The sequence below is a fragment of the Ammospiza caudacuta genome, chromosome Z (genome assembly GCF_027887145.1).
Source record: "Ammospiza caudacuta isolate bAmmCau1 chromosome Z, bAmmCau1.pri, whole genome shotgun sequence".
In the NCBI taxonomy this organism is placed as follows: Eukaryota; Metazoa; Chordata; class Aves; order Passeriformes; family Passerellidae; genus Ammospiza; species Ammospiza caudacuta.
The window spans coordinates 46828991-46854164 of record NC_080632.1 but is presented as its reverse complement, the minus strand read 5'-3'; the positions used below and the strand labels follow the sequence as shown (position 1 = coordinate 46854164).

Here is a 25174-nt window from a genome sequence, read left to right as displayed (position 1 = left end):
AGTATACTTTTTACAGTGGAAGTTCATAAGCTATTGTGCTCCTCTGCCCCCTTGGCTGGTCAGCCTCGTACAGCCTCCCTGTGTCTGGAATCTGTCCTCTCACTTTAGAAAACATCATCTCTACCAGTCAGCAAATACAGACACGTTGGCTATGCAGAGAGGATCCTTACTCACTGCTACGTAGCTGAGCAGCAGGAGAGGAATTTGTTCTTGTGATGTCTTCTCTAGAGTGACACTTGACAGTCATTTCTGAGGGGACTACACAAAGTCTACAAAAGTGATTCCAAAAGATCTAATTACATAGGCACAGTGAATATGATACATTAATATGGCTGCTTTACAGACATGTGGCAAGAACAAAACAATTGCAAGCCAGTTTTCACAGCTGGCCAGTGTGCCATAATTAGTAAAATATCCAACTGTATAAAATGACCACAAAGCCATTCTCATTTCCAGCCTAAAAATGGTTAGATTTCACTGTAAAAATGCATGAATTAATGAACTCACAATACATGTCACCTCTCCTCTCCTCTCCTCAATACAACGGGCATGGATGCTGCATGGATTGAGGGCTCGATTCCTACAGCTCCGTTCAGCCTGGCATCCCCTGGTTTGGTCCCCTGTATATCCTGGTTTGCACTGGCCACAGTGGTAAGACCCCTATAAGAACCAGAAGTCATTAGCCAGCCTTTTAATTGTACTTTTTTTCCTTTTTAAAGCAAGCACAAGAGCAAGATTCAAGTCATACTGCTTATGCTGTGCAAGTGTAGTTTTTCATCCATTGAGGCCTCTTGTACTCTAAACAAACTTAATTTTCTACAGGAAAATGATATGTGGCTCCCAGAGTGCATGCTGGAAAACATACTCAACTCTTGTCTGTTTAGACCAGTGTTTTGTTAAGCCAGAGAAAAGTCATGTAGCAGCAAAAGCTTTTCATGATGCCTTGTCCTTGCCAGCATCACCCTGCGCTGCTTCCAAGTGGCTGAAACTTTGTGCAAAATTTGAAGCATCAGCTGATTAATCATCAGGGGATGATCTTATTTCACTGTAAAGCACACCTATCAGTCTATCAACTGGGCCAAATTTTAATCAAAGAGAGATAAGAAAGTTCATCATATCTTTGTACAGTTTTATTTTTAAGCTAAAATGTTTTTAATGTCTTCTTCAGAAAAGAATTCTGTATCTGAAGACATAACCATCCTCATTTACACTGCAATAAGAACATCCATGTAAGTTTTTGCTATGGTTTACCATGACACATGCATATGTATTTCATATGTATTACTCTCTTGTGTTAACAGACACAAAGGAGCTAAGCCAAGGAATCTCATTATGTGGTGAGTTAATCCCCATATGAGATATAAACAGATAAATGCAGATAAAGCAAGATCTTCTTTAGGCATCCAAACCATTCCTCTCTCACATTCCTGCAGATCTGTAACTTAAGACATAAAAGTTAATTGAGCACAATCTTTTTATCTTGTGGAGAATGATTATCTTTTGACATGTCAAGGGACAGAAATGGGCGGATCTCAGACAAACATGTGCATCCAACCATTGGTGCAACTGAGCTGCTTCATACAACTTCACTCTTCGTGTACAAAGTCTGTTGGAAGAACTGTCAGGACTGTCGTAGTCCACCATTACAGAGAAATCTACTTACTGCTCAGATGGGCATTATCTTTTATTCCCATTCCTAATTTTGTTACAAATTTAAGTCTGTTCTGTCTGCATACTTTCAGGATGAAGATGAAAATAAACAGATGACTGAAGAGTAAAATAATCCTTGAGTGATACAAATGGTATGGCTTATTTAAAGCACACCAGCCTATGCACTTTATCCTAATGGACACCAGGGTAGTATATTCTGGAGTCTGCTGAATTTGCTTGGTATATTCTGTCCTATATCAAGCTCTGGTATGCATTAAAATAGCCTCTTAGGTGGCATTTCCAGATCAGGCTGTTTCTGAAGGGACAAAGGATTAGGAACCCCACACTGCTCTGTTTGGACAGACGGCAGGACACTTGGTGCCTGCCCTCTGCTGACAGGGCCCAGTGGCTTCCCAAAGAAGCTCCATGTCTAGTCATGCAGTAAGATACAAAATGTGACAGTGAATGTTCTAGATATTAAAAAAAGATACAAACACACTGAAAAGTGAAAGCAGCCAAAAGAAAACAAGCTTATTCTCAAGGAAAAATAACACTGAACACAAATGGCAGCCTCAATGATGCCTTGCTGCAGAAAGGACCACCCCTACACCTGAAGGATACTTTTAACCTTTCTCCTGCTATGAAGAAACCCTGTGGCATGTCCAGGACAACCAGGGAATCAGGGCAAGCCAGCACAGATTTCTGAAAGTTGGGTCCTGCTTGTTCTGTAACAGGGTGACCTGCTCAGTGGATGAGCCTCTGACACTATTTCCCACAGCAATCCCCCAGCGCAGCAGCTGTTGGGTTGGGCAGGTGTACTATTCATGAGCTGAAAAATGTCTGGATTGCCAGGCCCAGAGAGTGGTGCTGAGCAGAGTTACATCCAGCTGTTCAGTCCAGTCTTCAGTCCAGTTCAGTGCTCATCCAGGTGTTCAGTCACCACTGCTGTTCCACAAGGCAGCTCCACAGGCTGGAGCAGAGTGGCTGGAAAGGAGCTGGGGGTGCTGGTGACAGCAGCTGAACATGAGCCAGGCTGTGCCCAGAGGGCCAAGAAGGCCAATGGCATCCTGGCCTGGATCAGCAATGCTGTGGCCAGCAGGGCCAGGGCAGGGATTGTCCCCCTGTGCTGGGCACTGGTGAGGCCACACCTCCAGTGCTGTGTTCAGTTTTGGGCTCTTCACTACAAGAAAGACACTGAGGTTCTGGAATGAGTCAGAGAAGGGCAACAAAACTGGTGAAGGGTCTGGAAGACAAGTCCTCTAAGGAGAGGCTGAGGGAGCTGGGGGTATTTAGCCTGAGAAAAGGAGCCTCGGGGGACCTTATCACTCTACAAGTACCAGAAAGGACGCAATAGATGGGTGAGTAGTGTTCAGGTTTTTTCTCCCAGGTAAGAAGTGATAGGACAAGAAGAAATGGCCTCAGATCTTCAGGCCCTCTCAGGTCAGCAGAGATTAAGATTAAATAGTAGCAAGAATTTATTTGCACAAAGAATTATCAAGCATTGAAACAGGTTGCCCAGCAGAGTGGTGGACTCATTATTCTTGAAAGTGTTCAAAATAGATGTGGATGTAACACTTGTAGTGGCAGGATTGTCAGTGCTGTGTTAAGAGTTGGACTTGGCCTTAAGGGTCTTTTCTATCATAAATTAATATATGATCATGTAATTCTATGCTTCGTAGCATTAAAGTGGTCATATGCTCTTCTTATTGGATCCTAACATCTTTCAAACCATTTTTACTTCTCCTATACTTGCACTCCTGGGTTTAATACATATGGCATTAACCTTGTACCAATTGCAGCTCTCTTTGTTTCCATTTATTTAGAGGGATAGCTGTTATTCTATGCATAACTCCTTTAAAGAGAGCACCCAGGGGAACAGTTTGTTGCCACAGTTCTCAGGAGGCAGGAGATAAGGGAAGCAAAAGTTCAATCTTTCAGAGGAGGTTTTTTGCAACAACGTACCCATAAACACACATCGCTGGATGGTATGGAGAGAAGAGCTCTTGCTCTTCAGGGAAAATGATAAGGATACAATTCAGATGAATGTGTTCATGACAAATCAAATATTTATTTTTTTATTATTAGCTAGGAAAAGAGAAAAGGCTTCTTTGATTTATAAGAAGAAAAAAATTTGCACTATTAATTGGTCTTTCATCAAACCCATAAATCCAATCCTAGTCTCATGGTATTTTAAAACAATTGATTTTTTTAAAGGCATAAATGAAAAGATGCTTACCAAAGTGTTTATGCAATGGGAATTTGGAACACAGAGTCCATGTCCTCCATTCTGACATTCATCAATATCTAAGCAGACCTAGCAATAAACCAAATCCAGAAATAATAAAATTAAGTAAATTTATTGAGATCAAAGACTGAAGAAACAACACCAAAGTTTAAGACTAGAAAAGAGATGTAGCCTCTGCTGAAACTGCTGTCAGAATGTCACTGACATTATCCATAGGCTAATTTTCCAAGCCCTAAAGAAACAGAAAATTTCAACTTTAGGATGTGCTCTGGTTCATACAGAAGAGTTTACACAAAAACTGTGTTCCCATTCTAGGGTGCTTACAGAAATATGCAAAAATATTACCGTAAAATAGGCCTTTTTCATAATTTTCTTTCTAGTTCAAAGCCAGTTTACAGAACCCTCTGAGGCTGATCAGAGATACTTACAAAGATTATGACATTTTTTCTTGTCTCTATGCCGGTCAAGAGAATTAGATTGTTAATACTCCCATTAAAGCTATGCAAACACAATTCAGATCTCTAACTGAAACACTCTGACCTCTGCCTAACAGCATAAGGCAATTGTGGAACAACTGAAAAATAAATACCATTCAATACAGATGCACTGCTAATATAAAACCAGCACCTTGCAATGGAAGTTGCCATGGAGGTGCTACCACTCACCTGCTTATTGCTCTTGGCATAGCTGAGTCCTATCCCTTGCACAGCTTGTCCCGTGTATCCTGGAGGACACGTCTCACAGCGGAAACCTGGAGCAGTGTTCACACATCGCACACCAGGGAAGCAAGGGTTGTAACGACACTGCAAAGAAAAAATGAACCAAGCACATGTTCGTGCTTCACTAACATCCAAACTCTTGACTGTGAGTACAGACCTCTCACCAAAGGCAATGCTACATTCAACATCTGTATGTCCCCTGTTCACAGAGGGCCTAGAGAGGAAACCGTCTCTGCAGGTACCTCTGACCTCAGTAAGTCTTCAGCTATCTCTGTAATTCAAATATCATTTGCAACCTTCTGTTACAGCCTGTAGTAGATGTCCTAAACTCTCATCCTGAATCCTTCTTTTAGCTGGGAAGATTCAGATCCCTTGGAGGCTGAAGACCACAATATTAGGAAAGCCACATAACTCCAAGCCTCCAAACACCCCTTCTAATGTGTTTTGTACACACAGAAGTGGCAGCAGCATTTTCCTTCATTACTATTTGGACAAATCTCATAGCCAAGGAAGGAATCCAAACATAAGCCAGATGAGCAGGAATGTGTCAGTGGCATCCACACATTTCTAGACTGGAGGCCCACAGACAATCCTTGGAACTTCTCCCAAAATATCACATGTCCACAAAACCCTTGGCCTGAAGGCCCCATTCACGTCATTGCTTTATGCAGTTTTTCAAAACAGCTGTGACTGATTTCACCAGTCTTGTGGGTGCCAATGTGGGAAACACATCCCACATTACTGCCTTTCCAACATCACCAACTAGCTGCTAGGTAATGTTTATAAAAGTACCAAAACCATCAACATGCCATCCTGCTGCACAGGGCTCAAAGACAACAATAAATGAGTAACATCACAAAAGAATACTAAAAAGTTTAAAAAAATGCCTTTTTTTTCCTCTTTTCCATCACTAACAGAAAAATTTATGCAAGATGGAGGGAGACCAAACCAGACAATACACACCTACAAGAGACCTACAACTTGTAACCAAACACACACACACACGGAAGCAAGAAAAGACATGTTTAATATCAAAGTGTGTTTGACAGAAAGATTTGTTAATAGTACATCAGTCAGTGCTATGAGGAAAATGGCAAACCGAGGACAGACATTTTGTGTCTCCTTATTTTGCTGTGGATTCTTTGTTGTAGGCAGCAGAGGGCACCCAAATTACACAGCACAGAGAACAGAGCTGCAGCTCCCAAGATAATGGGCACCAGAATACCAAAGCAATGTCTTCAAAATGGTAATGAATTAGGGACGGTACTACAGAGAAATTGACACCGACAGGGAAGATGATGGCAGATCTTAGGGATCTTCCACATTTGTCTTTGCCAGAACTTGTACAATACTTTCTTTTTAAATGCCTGTTATCAGGAAGTACAGAAATAGCTCATTCATAAAATGCTTTAAATAAATTAAAAAAAAAAAAAACAAAACCAACCAAACAAAAAAAACTTTCTTGCATATCAGCTAACTCAGGAAAACAAGTACCATGACACATCCCTCTCATAAGACAATTCAAAATGATTGATATTTATTGCTTCTTTATTTTTCCCTGTGCAACTCTAAGTAAAAACCCAGCTGATTAAGTAGGTATTTCCTGGTGAACAAAACTGCTCTTGACAAGGTGGCATTTTAATGGCAGTGTCCAAATAAAGATCTCATAATAAGCAAGACTTTATGATATGATTTTGACAAAAATTCCTTGCTGTTTCTAATGTGAAAGCAGGTCATCTGTCATGTGGAATGGTGGCAGGAAGATGAAGGTACATGAATCTCCAGTGATCAGAGCCTGACTGGTAACAGACAACCACTATAGTATCAAGCCATCATAAACCAGTCTCTGTTTCTTTTTCCACCACTGCTGTAAAGGGTAGAGTTGCTCCTGAAAATGGCAGGGAGGAGATTATTGTCATGCTTTGCCTCAGTCTGAAAATAGCTCAGGAGGTGAAACCCATCCATACTGGCAGGCTCCACCTAGGCTGGCTTGAGTCTCACACCATAGCTGCCTGTAGCATGAAATATGTACCACAGCTGTCTTGGATCCATCACTTGCATTCACATTTCAGAGCTTCGCCTCCATTTTCTGTGCCTTCTGTCGCAGCAGACACAGTTCATGCCACGTAAGGCAAAACAAGAGACATTGCCAATGCCTCAGGAAACTGCCACCCTCAACTCAATTTCTCTCCCCCAGTGCTTTTTGCACACAGGTGTGAGGTACATCAAATCCTCTCCTGATGGTCTACAGGAGGGAGCAAATCAAAAGAGCAGTTAAAGCACATTTCCTGTTGGCTACAAAGGAGAAATATGGAATTGTTTTTGCTGTCTTACATTATTAAACAGGTACACTGGTAGAACTGTTATCCACAGTTATGACCTAATTCTGCTGGTTCCTTGGTCTACTACATCCAGGTTCTTTTTTACAGAAAAGACTAAAGAGTAATGGTGAAAATCATTCCACAGAAAAAAATGCAGTGAACCTGTAAGTCGTTTTGTTGTTTCTGTTCTGAGTAAGTGTCACATTCCAATTAACACAGGTTTTCTTTAATTAAGATACTGTAGATTTATTAATTCGGTCCTCAGTACAAACAAGCTCTGAATTTCTAACATAGCACAAGAAAAGAAGTAGATTTAAATCAACATGATCAGATTTCAACAAACACAAAGAAGCAAAAGGAACAATGACAATGATTGTTTATCTTCTTTCACAGACTTCTAAGGTAAGGATGCAAACATGACTCCAGTCTGGGTTGAAGAGAAGACTGGTCTTCAAGGCTGCTTCAGGAGCACAAAAATTTAAAGAAACAAAGCCCATAATAAAAAAAAAGTGCTTCTGCAGCCTATAACAGAAGCTATAGCATCTTCTTGTGAAACACAAATGACAATGTCAAAAGTGTGTTTTGGTTGGGTTTAGATTCTGGGTTTTTTCCCAAACATTAAGCTTCTTTAAGTGACTTCTCAACTCACCAGAGTGGTTCAAGTTTTCACACACATAACCTCCATAAAGTTGAAGAAACAGCAAAACAGGGATATAAAATCAAATCAGAATGAATTAATATTCACTGAGCAGTCAGTAAATCCTGAAGACAGAAAGTATTAGCAACCCATTGATATGTATGAAACAGTTGCTTTTTAGCTTTTTTTCTTAATTCAGTGAAAGTAGCTATTTTACCTCATCAATATCTGAGCATGTAACTCCATTTCCCGTGAGTCCTTCAGGGCAGGGCCCACACTGAAATCCCTCTGCTGTTTCCATGCACCTCACTCCCCTGAAGCAGGAATTAACTTCACATTTCGGTTTAGTGCGCCTAGGAAGCTGAGTTGGAAAACTCACAGTGCCTAAACCTTTAATGCAGAGAGAACAACAGTTTCAGTGGTTGAAAGAAATGTTCATCATGGCTCTCAGCTGGCAAGCATTCTGAAGAAATTCCCAAGACACTTCATGTCCCTGCACTGTGCTGCTGCTGCCAACAGCTGTGCTGTGGCTGAAAGGCTCCATCCTAGGAATGGCTCAGGAACTTACTGTGTCCCCAGCAAGGGGAAATTGAGGCTATTCGTCTAGGTTCATGTGCTCCTCCTGGATACATATGGGAGTCTTCCTTCTAGGTCTGTCCTAATAGAGACCTGCTGCTGGCCAGGGCAGGCAACTCTGAAAGCCTGTGACCTCATATCAAGAGACTCAAGTATAAGGTACAAATATAGAGCATTTCTCTAGCTAAACTGGTAACACCTCAACTCCGTAAGAAAAACAATGTTCTGGATTCACAACAGTATCTCTGACAGTCTACAAATAAGAATAAAGAAGGAGCAGCAGGCAGCCCACAAACACAGCAGGACTATGCAAGTACACAGGCTTAGGTGCACAGATACTAGCCAGAGATAGGTCCTTCTGAGACCCTCGCAGGTACAGAACCTTGGTACAAGTGCATGTAGGAATTTGACTTTTCCTTTGGCACTTACATATAAAGGTTAGCCTGCCTAGAGCTTAACTTGAAAGGCCTGATGAGTTTAAGACCTTTCATCTCACACAGTAAGGGAGTGTATTGGTCTTTATACTGACGGCTCTTCTGTACTGATTGTCAGTTGTGTGTGATGCAGGAGTGCCACAAAGTAGCATTTAAAAAGTATGCACTTTTTCATTTAGAGAAAAGCTGAAGACCTCCTTTTGGGTCTTACTGCTGTTAACCAGTGACTGATTACTCAGAATCAGACAAACTTCAGGTGGACTGCAAAGGATCTTCCTCAGACTCATAATGCCAGCCAGAGCAGAATATGCCTTCTCCCTTGTTCTTCTACTAAGATTGTGCATGAGATAGCTGGGAGACAGTGCCTCCCTCCACCGGAACATGTAGCACAGCTTTGTGTCAGAGTGAGAACTGACAGTACAGCCTGAGTGACACTGCTTGGTTTAGTGGCATTTTATCCCCCAATAGGTGATTGTTGGGTCTGTGGAAGCTTTTTCTCTAATGAAAATCTATTTTACATTTGTGTCCAAATACAAATACACCCAGAACTTTGGACACAGTATTTTTTAAAAAGTACTTTTTAGAAACCACATAAAGCTAATGTGATGAATACTAGTTTTAAAACAACTCTAATATCTTCTAGATTATCAGCAACAACAGGAATACTCACCACATGCTTGGCACTCAGCTATGGTATTTCTCAGAAAAGTTGTTTCTTTGACCTTGAGAATATAGAAAATCAATGTTATTTAGGTACAGATAGTTCCAGTTTGCACCTGGCTGAGAGAGGAACTATTAGTCCCCAAGATGCCACTCAAATCATGCAACACAGGTAATTGGTCTTAAATGAGATGCAGTTTGTACTCCATAAAATTAAGGATATGGATAATGGATGTACTTAGGTTCAGCCTTCATCAAAGGTCCAAAGGTCCTTTTTGACCAAAGGTCCTTGTTTGACCACCAGCAATTTCAGTTCTGTCGCCCACCAGCAAGTGAAACAAATGCAATTTCACTCCATGCAACAGACTCACAACTATCTAATAGTGGGCGAGGATGGCTACTCTACTTCCTCACCAGACACTAAACTTTCTGGATCTGAATAAGCAAGCCCCATACACCCCCACATTCAATGATCCTCCCTTGCAAGCAGAGGGTACCAGGACCCATACAGTTATTTCTTCTGGATTGTGTCATGCCTTCAGGGCAATAACTCCACACAGGAGTTTACTGCTTACCATGCGCTGAAGTCTGTGCTGACTCTATCAAAGGAGCAAAACTGGGATTTCACACCAAAGCCTCTATACATTACCTGTTGTCTAAGAAGGTCTTTCACATCTCCCAGTAGCTGGTTCATCTGCATCATTTGACCCATCAGCTGCCTACTAAAATCACCTGCAGGGAAACAGCAATGAAAAAGAGTGCACAACATAACTTTTGTTCATTTGTCATGGTAATTTCGGAGATATAAGATAGAAACGCCATGAAGAGCCACAGATGACAGACACTACTGTTATGCAAGTCCTGTAGAAATCATCAGAGCAAACATAGTATTTACCTCAAATTTTCTTCTACCATTACTTCAGTGTTAAGGCTATCCTGGGCAACTAAGGCCACCAGTGCTAGTGGTTCCTCCCAAGGCCTGAGACCAGCAACCCTGAGTGAAAACCTCACGATTTCAGAACTGGGTATTTGTGATAACCTATTGGGGGCAGGAGGGCAAGGTGAGGCCATGAAGCATGTGTGCATGCAATGGGAAGACACCCTGAGTAAATGTATTCCCTGTCACAGAATCAGAGCCACAGACTCACCAGTGTTGGAAGAGAGCTTTAAGATCACGCAGTCTAACCATCCACCCAACACTACCACCGTGACCCCTAAACCACTAAACCATCAGCTTAGCACCAGATACAGCCAGCATCTGAACACCTCCAGGTAATTCCACCACCTCCCTGGGCAACTTACTCCAATGCCTGACAACCCTAATAATGAAAATCTATTTCTAATATCTAAGCTGAATCTCCCCTGCCTCAGTTTAAGGCCATTTCCTGATGTCCTCCTACTGCAGGCATGGCAGAAGAGACCGGCACCCACCTAGCTATACCCTCCTCTCAGGTGGTTGTAGAAAGCAATGAAGTCCCCCTGAGCCTCCTCTTATTGAGACTGAACAAACCCAGCTGCCTCGGCTGTTCCTCATATGACACATTTTCTGCTCCTTTCACCAGTTTTGTTGCCCTTCACTGGACACACTCCAGCACCCCAATCTCATATTTAAAGTGAGGGGCCCAAAACCGAACACAGGATTTGAGGCACAGCCTCAACAATCCTGAGTACGGGGGGTTGATTACTTCCCTGGTCCTGCTGTCATAGCACAGTTGTAACCACTACTGATTCATACGTACTTTTCAAAGTGAAGTTACCCAGCTTTCTGAGCAAGCTCACTGTGAAGCTCTGAGAACACATCAGCAGTGCCTGCTCTGACAAAACAGTGTTTTTAGTAACTGCAACAGTCACTTGGCTTTTCTTCTCAAAGGCAGCTCGTCACACTGCACAAGTTTCATGGCTGCATTTGCTTCAGACAGGTGCAGACTTTGTATGGACTCACAAAACATCTACTCAACACACTGTGAACTCACACCAGAAGTCAGCCTTCAACACCAAGTAACCAATTAAAGACCTCTAAAACAAGACCAAAAGTTACATCTGTAATGAGCCATAGGGAAGGACCATATCAAACCCAAGATCTTCACAGGAGATTTTAAGATCTTAAATGAAACACTGGCTTTCAGACAGTGACAGAGAAGAAGCAGAAAGCACAGTAGCTTGTAGTTGCTTCTCTTTGCAGCTTACTTATGAATTTGTACCTCTCAAGAAGAAGATATTTGTTTACTTCTCTAAGACTGTGTCTAAAAACAAACTTCACAAATATATGCTCTTCCACAGTCTAGGCAGGCAGGATATTTTGATATTATTCCTGATAGCTTCAGGGAGGTTTATTCATATGTTATTTTTGTGAGTACTGAAAGCTTATATGAAAAAATGCATCCCTTAATGTTTACCTCATTGTTTTGTACTTCAAAGCATGTCTAACTGTTTCCAAACATTCTAATGGCAACCATCCAAATCCTCACACACTGGGTTTACTTCACTTTGTATTTTCTCATCCAAACACTGAACAAGTTTGAAGTCAGGAATCACCTGTTCCAGAGCCTGCTTCTGTTCTAGTCCTAACCTTGCCATATTTTTATTTAGGTGACAACAGCAGGACATAATATCATGGGTATTTCAGAATCCCATAGTGGAACCTGGCACAGGCTGTCCGGCCAGATACTGGGGTCTGTTCTTGTTTTATTTTTAAAACAAAGGCTAATTTAGGCATTATTGGTTGAAACCTGCAAAAAATTCTCAAGACTTCAGATGGTGTCTTTTGGCTAGCATCTATATCAAAACCAGACCTATTCTGTAGTTAAGTTTTGCAGACTGCTGAACATTAAGGTGGACTCAACGGGTAAACTGCCATGAACTACATGCCCTGTGTGCAAATTTAGACAGAGCAGAAACAGTTGAATACACCTGGGTTTGGGTTTTTTCCTTCCATTAAAAGTAATTCCAACAGCAGGCCCCACTTGCAGCAGAATAACCAATGCTTAGGGATAAGTACTTAGAGAGGCTTTTAAGGAACTGTCTGTCCACAATACAGTTGATCCAGGAGAAAGCAGGTAAGCAAAAGGTACCAGCATGAAGCTATACGGTTATCTAGCCCTTCCATGTAGCCTCTCTCATCCATACCCCTAACATCTTATAAGGCAACTCCCCAGTTCAGCTACTCCATAGCTCTATGTTCTTGAATCACTAACAATATGATTAACAGAGTGGACTTCACAGTAAGAACTAAGTTCAGAGACTGCTCTGAAGTATTACTGACCAACTGGGAACTGAAGTCCCCATCTTTCTCTTGCCAGGATGTTGCAGTATAGATCCAGCTTTGTTCCACAGCCAACTGGCCCAGACATGCACAAACAATAGCCACAGTGAAACACCTCACAGCTATTGCTTCTTCCTCTCTTTAGGAACAACAGCTCTTTGGCTCAAGCAACACATTTGCTCCTGTCTGTGTCATTCAAATCCTGAATTGTCATTCTAAGAGAATGACACCCATAGAATCATGGAACAGCCTGAGTTGGGAGGGACTCATCAGGATTATCGGGTCAAATCCTGGCCCGCATGGGACAATCCCAAGAATCACACCACGTGCGTGAGAACATTGTCCAACTTCTTGAGCTCTGGAAGATTGTGGTTTCTTGACCAGAGAGCAAACCAGGACTATAGAATAGATGATAGCTAACAATAAAAAACGTTTCTGAGCAGCCTAAAATCTTTCACCAAAGAAGCTGTATGTACAAGTTTTATGTGGAATTAAGAAGAGGCAGGTTCCAAGTAAACAGAAGGAAATATTCCTCAGATATGTGATAAATTTCTTGACAATGCATTTAAAATTGACTGGACAGATTCATGGACAAAAACACATATTGAATACAAAGCACAAAGACATCACCACTGAGTCAAGAGCTCTATATACCATGAACTGGAGAACAGTGAAACATTCAGAGAAAGCCATACTCTCCCTTCCATTATTCTCTTGCCCGTGGGTCTATATTGACCTATTGTCTCTAACAGCAACTTGTTTAAAGAATCTTTTGCCCGGTGCAATATAGCTTTTTATTTTTTAATACTTTGTCAGGTTCAGGTACCCTACATGAGCTATACAACCTCCTAAGATCCTTTAGGACCACAATGATCTTGTGATGATGATCACAGGCAGTGTACTGATCTCACCTACCAAACCCACTGCACCTTGCATTCTAATTTCCTACTCAAACACAAAAACCCAAATATACATCTTCAACCTGTGTCTGATCATCATAATCTCATCCCACTGCTTAGGTGTCTCAGCCTCACAGACTGAACGTGGAGGTAATGCTTCTGTGAAAGCAATGAGCAAAAACCAGGCACACAGGCAAAGCCATGTACAGTTATTAAGGTCCAAAGCACTCCTGAGGATTTTCCAATTAATATGAAAGCAGAGATTTTTACCAAGACATTAGGTCTTACCCCCCTATACAGCTGAACAGTTGCATTCCAGCTTTTCATGGAAGCAGGCACAATTGACATTATCTGATATACCATTGCCATAGAAAGGCATCATGATGCATAAACAAAGTTCAAGGCAGACAAGTTAAAATTGCTGTTGGAACACCCACCTTTTCTTTTGGTGGATTAGACTATGTAGTCTTTGGATGTATTTATGTGAGTAGTTGGGTTATTATTATTAGTAGTAGTATTGACACTAATTCCATTTGAAAGTTAAAAGCAACTGAATTTGAGAGTCTAAGCCAAGTGGAGGCAGCCACAGAAAGATAGTCTGTCTGTATATTACCATTTGCATTATTGATTAGTGAGAAAAAGATAAAAATGAGAAAGCTGCAAGTTTGTCATTTGGAAACCTGTCGTGGGAGAGCTGACAGTTTTTGCAGAAGGAAACACTGAATTACCACTCTGTTTCAAGTTCGAATGCCTGTTGGTCTAGTGAAAAAGAGAGAGCCTGGAGAATAAAATTAATTTTTAATCTAAGTGTATCTAAGTTAAGAAGCAAGGAAATAGAAGTATCTGGAACTAAGGATTTACATAGATAAAAGGTAGACCAGACTTTGTTACCACTGCAATGGTGCCTACATTCATGCGGCATACCCAGGATGCTCTCACAAAATTTCTGCATCTTGTCTCTGTTCTTATCAAAACTATCAGTGTTGCAGGGTTGGGCTTGGCAGGGGGACAGGAAAGGTTACAAGAGAAAACATACCATTAATCCTGTTTCAAACCTTGAACTGAATTTCCTTCCTATGGTTGTCATGTATTAACATATTCCATGCACAGTGTGAACCCCTTCTTCTCCCTCACAGCAGAAAGGCAGATGAACGGAACTAGAACGACTACAGATGGGATAGTCTAGCACAGGTTTTCTGTGTCGAGAGGTCGGGAAGCACCCTCACCTAACACAGGGGATTGCAAGAAGCCTCTGAGCCTTGGCTAAATTGTGGCAGGACTAGTGGCTACTGTGCAATGGTTTTTCCCACACAGACATACAGGCTCTGTAGCCATGGCACAAATGTTTTCTTTAGTCTCCTGCAAGCTTCTTCACACCTTGCTCCTCCCCTCTGGATGACAGTCCAGTGCTCAACAAGAGCTTGACACTGAGAGTGTGGATAAGTACGTGGGTAGGTCTTGCTACTCCATTGATCTTCCTTTCACACAATCTGTAGCAATGTACTCCATTTAGTGCTACACAACCTGTAGCAATGTACCCCATTTAGAGCTACTTTCCATCTGCAATTGTTTGCAATCTGAGTAACTTAAAATATTATTAAGCTGACACAAGTAGATTATCATCACAAAAATTTGTCTTCCAAATTAGGCTAAAAAACCTCTTTTAATCATGACAGACTTGTCTTTCATAAAACAGCAGATCATTGTTTTATCACCAGCAACAGTTTTATCTCCAAACAGAGCTATTTCTAAAACATTTACAGGAAATTGTCATAGCTATAATTTAGTCAAATAATTGTTATTACTTGACTATAGGCTTTTTTACATTTTCAGTATTCATCACATTAGTTTCCTTGCACTGGTATCATTAAGAATAATTTTAACTCCCAGTTGCAGGCCTTACCAGTGTACTGAGGTACAGGCTCAATTTGTTGAAGAAAACAATCTTGCAGGTTTCCCACTTCAGCAAGGGTTCCTCCAGTTACCAGCTTTAGCTCATCTAGTGTATCCTGGGCTCACAAGAAAAACAGAGCTCACAATTCTGGTACAACAATGGGAAGAATATGAAATATCAGACAAAGTAAATTAATTTTTTTAAGAGAGGGAGTCCATTTCCTAAGCATGCAGGGGTCCTACACCATTCCCTTCAGGACCACCCATTACCATTTGAACTGTATAAAATCTCTAGTCTTAGCCTTGCATATTTTCATATAGCTGTGGTTTTATTTCAAACTCTTTTTTTACTGTTCTAATTAATAAAATCTCACATACTAGAAGTTCCCATATTTCTGTGGCATATGATTTTGTTATAAGTGCATCCAAAGCTGTGGTTTTTTCCTCTCCTCTCAAACAGGTACACATATTCATGTCAGGAATATGGGCACATCAGTCATTCTCCATAAAAACAGGCTCACTTTCAAGCCTGTAATGAAACAAAGTAAGTGGGAAACCTTGGGGGGCAGAATGCCTTTGTACCTTCTAATAAGTATTTTTGATTAATGATGATGGAAGATGCTGTGGAAGACACTGTTTATCTCAGACTGCTGATAGGGAGATGACAGGAAGCTTTATCAACTCCTGCTTGGCAGACAGAGGAAGAAAAGCTATTGCAGTCAAACAGATGAAGGTTTCACTCTGGCACCAAAAGAGTCCTCCCTTCTTTTGTCTTTTATAGTCTTTTGGCATATCATGAAGAGGAAAGCCACTTACACAGACAAGCATTGCTCATACAGGATAGCTGTAAAAATCCATTGAAAAGCTGCTCTTATTGCATTAGCTGAGTCCTTACAAAAAGTCTACACCCCAAAAAAACAGCTAGATTGAAGTGAAGGAGGCAGTAGGTTTTTAAAATTTTATTTAAAAAGCTAAAAATTATGTCTAAAACAAATAGCATAAATATTATAGGGTTCATATGAGCTAAGACTTCACCTGCTCCACAGGAGCTTCTATTTACATTTATTTCACAACCTAATATTAAAGTATTACTGTAGAGAGCTTGGCTGCTGTGAGGACTGAGGTTGGAATTCAGTGATCCAGAGGTTCAGTGGTGATCCCTCTAAGTCCTCAGCCTGTTCCCAGTTTCCATGCTCACCTGTGGCTTCTCTTGGAGAGTGCGCAACTCAGCTGCCACCACCTTCTGAGACAGTGCTGAAAATGGTTTTGGCAAGTCCTCAATGGCACCTACTTGCAGGCAGTCCAGATACAACTCTATAGTGCTCACTCCCTGCTGCAGACCACTCAGCCACAAGATGACAGCATGGGGTTTCCCATCAGCCAGCTGGATGTTGCTAAAGATCACGGAATTCAGCCTTCCATCACTCTTCAGATAGCGCAGCACCGCTAGGACAAAACACACAGAAGGACTATCAGAGGGTAGCAGACAGCCCAAGGCTGATCAAGGAACATCCTGTGGAAATCTGCAATTGCTCTGGTATTTTTCCACATGTCCACTTCTGCAAATGCATCCCATATGCAGACACAATGGTAATAATAAATGGGACATTGACTCTCGAAGCAGCACTAGCAGGATGCTTGCATGACATTTGTGAAACTCTGTTGCCTGTGCTGAGTTTTCCTCTGCTTTGTCCAAGCTTCCCTAAATGGCATAACCAAAGTCACTTTACAGGCCATAATGTGCTAAAATGCAAGTGGTAAAGTCACAGGGCATAGCAGGCAGCCTTCAGTCAGCACTTTGGTATGTACACATCTGACAGACCCAGAGATACTCTGCAGCAGAAGCGTACAACTAGAAAATCAATTTTAGTGATGCATGCTGCATACAGTGGACCCGTCTAAGAGTGCATCCAAATGCATAATTAAAAATCAAAGGAAGCATGTTTCCAAACCAATAACCTGCACTTCTCTGTAACAAACACTCAGTAAAACCAAAGTATAATACAGAAAAGACATAGTCCACTCCTAGGGATGACTAAACCTTTTCTCAGCTCTTTTAAAAAGCCTTAGTGACTGATCTACCTGACAAAAATTCTCATTTCATTAAGTAAAATTCACCATCAAAAAAAGCCCGCAACAGCAGACAAATACTCTTACAATAAATGCCTGCTGAGTAATATTGAAAAGAAAGTCTCTTTCCTAAGGAAATTGGATAGTAAGCTAGAATCTGTGAGCCATATCTCTAAGATCAGCTAGCTAGTTCTCTCCACAAAATCTCTCCCTGGCTCTCCAACTGCATATCTGCAGAAGCAACAAGATGAATGCATCTGGACAGTGCATAACTACCCTGCAAAATCAGACAGATCTTCAAAGACCCTGCTGATCACCAGCTGACAGCCTCTTATTTCCTGATCATAATAGTTATGTGCATAAGGAATCAAGCTGCAGAGACATGAGGCATCTAAATATTTACATGCTGGCTCTTGCTAAAGTCTGAAATTCACAGATGGCTGCTACAGCTGTGTCAAGCGAGAGCTCACAAATGATCTGACACTAAGTCAACCAAAAATTGTGGATATAGTGGAGGTAAAAGCTCATACTAGCTTTGGACCTAGTAACAGCTACTTACTGAAACCATCCAATTTCTATTCATTTAACAAACTACCTTCCCATCTTTTCACTACTAATAAAATTGCTTTGATGCTATGATACTTGTTTGTTGGGGACCTCCCAACTTACTGGGACATGCTCCCTAAAATTTTTTTAGTTCATCAGTCTGATGATGAAAAAATCCCCAGATTTATACCAGCATGAATGGGGCAGGGTATTGTCTCCATCTTTGAAGTCTACACCAGTGCTAGAGTCTCAGCAGCTGCGATCAGTATCAGGAATGTTTTCACTACTGTCTATGTCAAAGCACTGCCAGAGCTGAGATTTCCGCAAAGGTGCATGAGGTCACCAGTAACTCGCTAAAAGGTAGCATTTCTTGGCAAACTCAAAGATACGGCAAGAGAGAGTACATTGCAGGCATTTTATTTATGTGAATATTACTCATGCCTGGCCATATAAAATTGGATCTGGGCCCTGCACTCAGAGTGACCAAACACAACAGTAGGCTAGAGAAAGAAAAAGGAGATGGAAGCAGGGCAGAACAGACCCTGCCAGAATAGTTTCAGGACAAGGAGCAATCAGACTTGGAAAGAAGATCAAGTATTCTTTCCTCAGCCAAAGCCAAATATTCATCTGGTAAACCAGAGTAGGCTTTTGAAGAGAGATTTTCTTGGATCACAGCCTCCACCTCCAAGATTTAACTCATACAAGCCCTTGCAGTATGTTTGCTGACTGAATATTTTACAGAAATTCATAAGAGTGTCATGTAAATTGCTTAAGAAACAAATTTTCTAATTAAAATAGGAGTTGTTTCACAGAATTGTTTAACTGCAACACTTCTATTCACTAACTGCTGTTTGCTCCATACAAGAATAATTAAAAAAGGATAAGAAATCCATGGTTGCTATCTGTCTCTGAAAGACACAATTGTCTACAGTAAGTTTAGCTGTTAACTCAGTAATTCAGACCTGTGCTTTTATAAACATTTAGGTGTTATAAACACATTACTATCAGTTACAATAAAACATAATATGAGGCAACCATTGGGAACAAAACTCTTGATTGTGGCATTTTGAAGTTTAACTAAGGTCTGTTTTGAGTTCCCTAAATCAGATTTGGGCGCTAACTAGAAGTAACATGAAGAGAAATACCACAGATATGAAGACCCTGCATTTTGCTGAGATGCCGACACTGGTTCATCACTTAAGCATTGCTGTTCAGTCTTGAGAGGATCATACACAACTCACATACTCCATACTTGCAGCTCACATGACAATCTTGTGGATGTAGTTTAACTTACTGTATGAAGTAGCCATATGGGATCCCTAACACTTCAGAGAAATCACGTGTGAAAACGCTGCCTACCACTTGCTCACTGCCATATGCCTTAACCAAGGTGCTCTAAAGTAACAAGGAGGCAAAGAAATCCAATGAACTGTCTTACTGCAAAAAGCCTCCCTCTCTTTGGCGAATCTTTTACATCAACCTGACGGTAAATCCTTTACATCAAATAGGTTACAGATGTCCCCCATCTACTCAACACTGGTCACTGACAGGACAAGTTGCTTCATGCTGCCTATGCATAAGCCATTATTGCATTTGTCCTGTTACTCAAACACCAAACCACCAAGGACAAAACCAAAAGAAGCCATGTAACCTTCCACCAGAAACACTCTAACAGGCTTAAGGGACTGTCATGCAATCACACAGACAGTTTGGAAAATCAGTTCGACATGTTCAAACTTGTATGTAAATTCACATATTTGTGCATATACATGTGTTCCTATATATATGTACAACATTTGCACACATAGTTGTACATGTGTGATAGGGACAGGGAGTATGTGTAATTTATCATTTATTTAGCAATTAAGTAAGTCAGTGTTGGGAATTGTATGGCACTTTTGATAAGGCTGTGTGACCATGTATTACCCATTCCCTACACACACAGAGCTCTTACTCCCTTACCTCAGAAGGATTTTGGCAGACCTGATAAAATTACCAAAGTTTTACTGAACTCATTCCCCAACCATGTTTAATGAAAAGGCATGCTTTTCTTCTTTTGCAACATATTGAATAATTTCCCTATGCAGAAACTGAAATTTCTCAGTAGAATTTCACAGTATATTCGATTCAGCTAATTACTCAGTAGCAAATTACTATAGCAGTGGTGAAGTCAATGCAGCAACATAATGTACATAAATCAACAATTAACGATAAATCAATAAATAAATCAACAAAAATCAATCAATAAATCAATGATCTTTCACTGAATCTTAAAATTGTAGTATATCCCAGATCTGGTTTACAGATCAATAAAATTATTATTATTATTTCAAAAGTGCTGCAGTTCCTACTTTGATTCGTGGCTAATGCTTTATTTCATGCAACAGATCTTGTAAGTGCCAGGAATATTTGTCTTGCGTAGTCACATCTAACCTCCAGGGTCATTGGAACAAGAACCTGCCTTTCATATGCATGAGGCAGCATGTGCGTGTGTCCCTCGCATTCCTGGGTAATAAGAACCAGTGTTTGTCCCTAGGGAAAAAAGGAAAAAAAAAAAGACCAAACCAAATTGTCTCCTTGCTCCATATTCCATGTCTTTTTTCTCCTTTCTCAGCATTGCTCAGAGTAAGCAAGCACTGCAGCCAAAGTGAAGATACCAGCTGATTGTCAGGTCAGTTTTCCCTGGCCAGGAGAGAGCACCATCAAGGAGATGAAGGAAAGAGATGAAGGAAGGAGATGAAGGGGTGAGAGGGGATGTGAAAAGTGACACTATGCAACAGGAATGACTCAAGCACAAAGGTTAATCACACAGTTGTCAACATTCATCGGTCACACACCAGTGACTATTGATCCAACACCAGTTATACCATACACATTCCAAGCAACTCACCTTTACTCATCCGTCCCATTACCGTAAATTCAAAATACTTGCTGTTGTCAGCTGATGAATATAGGCCAAAAACAGTGGCTGTACTCTTTGGCTGTAATTTGAATGTTGAAAGCAAGTAAACTTCATTCAGCATAGGATCCCCAAATGCTTGTTGCAAGAAGTTCAGTACCACTCGCTTGTTTGAATAAGGAAGAAGATCAAAAACTGAGAGAAAAAAAAAGCAAATTTCAACAGAAAATTAAATATAATAATGACCAAAGAAGAATGATATTTGAAACCCCATATTGGAGATTGTACACTCTTCCCACCAAAAAAAAAAAAGTTATCAATATGATGATCATCTGTAAATATCATGAAGTTCAAAATCCCTGGCACTGTAAGGGCTATCTCAAGCAACCTGGTCTAGTGAAACATGTCCCCATAGATGCAGGGAGTGTGGACAAGGTGGTGCCTGCCAGCTACAGCTATGATATTCTATAATTCTATCAAAATATCTATAGTTTGTTGCAACTATTTTAACTATTTTTATTTTTCAAAGGAATTATTGACAAGTTACTAACATAGAAATAACTAGCTTTCAAATTGAGGTATGCAAATGTTTTTAGGTAGATATCAAAGGTGCTTCTCTTCTGAGGATCCACCTCAACAGAAAGCTTTTTAACCTACTTCTGCTTTCATAAATTCAGATATTTGTGTTCACATTTCAATTAGATAAGGATTCAGCATTAAAATTTTCAGACAGATTTTCAGAGTGCTCATCCTTTGCTAGCTTTTGCAGAACACCAATTAAAATGCCAAAAAGCCAGGTAAGCAATACAATGTTCACAACTTTCTCACTTCACCGAGTTTCCAGAATATATATTATACAAATAAGACTCATCTTTCCTTTCTGGCAAAGAAAACAAAGAAATACAGGCCTGACAAAAAACAAAACAAAACCCACAAACCCTGAAGACATAGCGAAAGCTCTTTCAAATTTTTATTTTAGTTTTTCCACAATGCATCAGCAAAGAGTCTATGATTTTACATATATATAAGTCAGCTATGTCCTTTACAGCACTGAAACAATGAAGAGGGGTTTTCCTCAATGTTCCCAAATCCACGACATCTCCAAACTCAATAAACGCTTCTGTTAGGTTTCTTGATTATCTCCTATTCCAACCCACTGCAATTAAAACAGTATATATATTATACCCTGGCAGTAAAGTTTGATAAATTATTTTGCACAAGTGTCGTTTAAATACAAGAGCACACTGAGCCATTGTATACCACTGACACTTAAGGCCTACCATAGCTGGGCCATATTTTTCTCCTACTCTAGAACACTACTGTAGAGCTCTCACTAGAGAAGAGTTGTAACACCAGGCAGATGGCAAAGGCACATTGTGCCTTAGCTTGGTTCAAGTGGTTGTACTAATAAGCTTTGTTTCCCAGGCTGAAAAAACACCAGTGGATCTTTTCAGATGATCCTTGTCTATGCAGCACAACCCCGAAGCTGTTGCTGTGTACAAGGTGATGAGCTCATCCTACCATTCCAGTGTTCCCATAAGTTACGCACAGGAAAAGACTGAAGAGCACTCAAAGAACAACCACATGGGCACGCAGACCTTCCCACAGATATGTGGGAAACCCTGCTCCCTTATACTAGAGTGTGGGTTCATGCTGCTCCCATCACTCATTCTGAAGCATCCACTCATTTAGACACTAATGTTATTTCCAAAAAAGAGAAAAAAAGAAGACCATTTTCCCTTCATTTCATGAAGTCATTGAAGTAATCTCTGAAGTCTACACTTACATTTGGTCTAAGGATCTCATGACTCTACGCAGAATTTTCTGGACACACTACAAAAAGTATCAGGCCCTTGACTTGCATGCACTAGTAGTACTGCTGTCAAACAACTAAGACATATAAATGTAAGGTGGACTTGGTCAAAAGACTTCTCCTTCATTAAGTTTCAGATTTACAGCATACCAGGACAACCACTGCTCCCACTGAAAGCAGGGACTTGGAAAGCAGAAGGAAAAGGCTGGGTGCCTCATCACAGTGCAGAGAGAGTAGAGCAACTGCCCACATAAGAGACTGAAATGCAACTCACTACTCTGTGCAACAGCATTTTACAAGGAACAGCCATTCATAAAATTCAGCTGTGTTTCCTCAGCTGGAGCAATGCAATACAATACCAAAGACTTTGAGAGCATGAAATACAGTACAAAATATAGTACAAAATATATACATTTTGTTCAGTTCTGGGTCTATTGGCTGAATTTCTATCAATTTCTCTGATACTCATTAATCTAAGCCAGAATCACTTCAAAATATTACAAAAGTAATGCCTAAACACTGTGAAACATCTGTCTAATGTTACAGAAAACATTTATTGAAATTTTTGTTATTTGCATATTTAAATTAATACTCAAATTGGTTTGGCAGTTTGTGTTCTGCAGAGCACGGTGCCTCAGCCAGATCCTTTAGCACCATGTTATCAAAATCTTTCCTGGAATATCTTCACTGACGAGTATGTGGATGCATTACATGATCAGATCCATCCTCAAGTACAATGCTACACATATGCTAGCAAATGTAGCTAGCAGAAGAATGAGGAGGCTATGAAAATTCGTTTTACATCCTTAGCAGAGTAGGCAAAGAGAGACAGGTCTTGGCCATTATAGAGACAATTATTTGTTTGGAAGAAACAGGGAAAAAAGATCACAAAGATTTGACATCTCATTTTTTAAAGAACACTTATCTCTTTGTTCCTCTCAGTGCAAAGGCAGACTTGAAAGCAAATGTATAGAATACGACTGCCAAAGCTGAAAAGCACAAGCAGCTGGTTCTAATCCATGCAACGGACTGAAAACTCCGACATGCCTTCATGCCTTCAAGCACGAGCGTGCATACCCACTGGGATAAACTGAGCCCGCTCGTGAGACAGACCAGGAATGCTCTCCTGCACCTTCCTCCTGTGGTTTTTAAAATAGAGCTGCTTACCCTCCTAGCCAAATGCTAACAAGGGATGAGCTACATGGTGAGACAGTGGCAAACCACACTTTGGAAATCTGCCCAAACCCATCAAGGCAGGCTTTTCAGGTGAGAGCTAGAAGACATGACAGAAAGTGCTAGGATGAGGAAGCATGGAGGAGCGAAATTAGTGACACAGGAGAGCATGGAACTTAAAGTACCCCTTCTTTTCTCTAACTCTGCTGCCATATCACACCAGCTTTTTGAGACCTTCTAAGGCTGTTTTCTGGTCACACCTAATCATAGCTGTAGATATAAACACTACTCCACTACTGTTCAGCACTTTTCGAGGCAATTATTAATGGCTTAGACACTAGGAGTGAAATCCTAACCCCTACCGCAACAATTTCCCACTGACCACAAGAAGCTGAAAGCATCCCTTGTTGAGAGTGGAGTGGCCACTGCCCCTGACAAGTTAGAAAGCTGGCCACTGCCCCTGACAGGTTAGAAAGCTGGCTTTTTTCTAATCCGGTAATACGCAACTTGTCATTACAAAAATTCTCTGAAATGTCTTCACATCATAAAGATCTACAACAAACGCTTCTGAAAATGCAGCTATATTGTTGTGATTGGCTGTCTTTCAGATCTTAGGTAATAACTGATTGGCGTGTCAAAAATAATTCTGTAAGGCAGTGGAGGGGGTTAAAAATGTAGCGAAAACCACAAGCAGCCTTAAGGTTCTTGGAGTAGCACGAAGTTGCACTAACTGCTGCACTCGGCAGCCGAGCTGGCTGCAGTCATAAGCTGCTACGGCAGAGTAATACCACCCACTTCGTTCAAGCTCTAAAATACAGCAGCTCCTGACTTACTACGCGCGTAATATTGCCACGGCAATGCTGGGTTTAAAAAGTACGAGTTTTCCTATGGACTCTGCTATGTAATAGAGTTTTCGCGGCTTAGAAATTCACTTCTCATTTAGGAGAACTTGCAGCTGGAAAAGGGCTATTCAGATGCTACACGCACCCACCAGCACACCTACAGAAACACTTTTTGCAGGCTGCGTGAGAGCGGCTGTCACCGCCATCTCCTCCGGTCCCCACCGCTAGTCCGGGCGGCTCCGCGGGCGCGCTCTGCGCCCCGACGGGCAGAGGCGGCTCCTGCTGCCCGCCACGGCTCCGGCTCCCCTAGCACCTGCAGAGGCGCTGCCTCTCGCTGCCAGGCAGGGCTCCCGGCGAAGGACAGGGGTCGGGACACCGCAAGCCCAGAGCGTTCCCCACAGAAGAGGGAAAAGGAGAGCGCGCTCCATCGGGGCGCGGGGCCCTTACCTCGGGGGGCGGGCGCGGCGGCGCGGCCCGGGCACAGCTGCAGGGCGAGCGGCAGCAGCAGCAGCGCGGCGCCGCGCTCGCACCCCAT

At 41.3% G+C, this 25174-nt stretch overlaps 1 protein-coding gene across 4 annotated transcripts in view; it reads right to left on the bottom strand.

Moving 5' to 3' along the window:
• The window catches only part of THBS4 (thrombospondin 4), a 39227-nt gene extending 14053 nt beyond the window's left edge, over positions 1–25174 (bottom strand). Inside the window, exons 1-10 of one of the 4 annotated variants that reach the window (XM_058823282.1) lie at positions 25087–25174; positions 20803–21006; positions 16495–16742; positions 15307–15412; positions 9892–9974; positions 9253–9304; positions 7790–7962; positions 4561–4698; positions 3887–3964; positions 508–660 (exon numbers count right to left, since the gene is read on the bottom strand). In XM_058823282.1, the coding sequence (XP_058679265.1) occupies positions 508–660; positions 3887–3964; positions 4561–4698; positions 7790–7962; positions 9253–9304; positions 9892–9974; positions 15307–15412; positions 16495–16742; positions 20803–21006; positions 25087–25174 (1323 nt within the window). Of the gene's footprint in view, positions 1–507; positions 661–3886; positions 3965–4560; positions 4699–7789; positions 7963–9252; positions 9305–9891; positions 9975–10196; positions 10212–10801; positions 10815–15306; positions 15413–16133; positions 16155–16494; positions 16743–20802; positions 21007–25086 lie in introns of those variants that run through there. The other 3 variants (XM_058823284.1, XM_058823283.1, XM_058823285.1) reach the window with 3 other exon arrangements.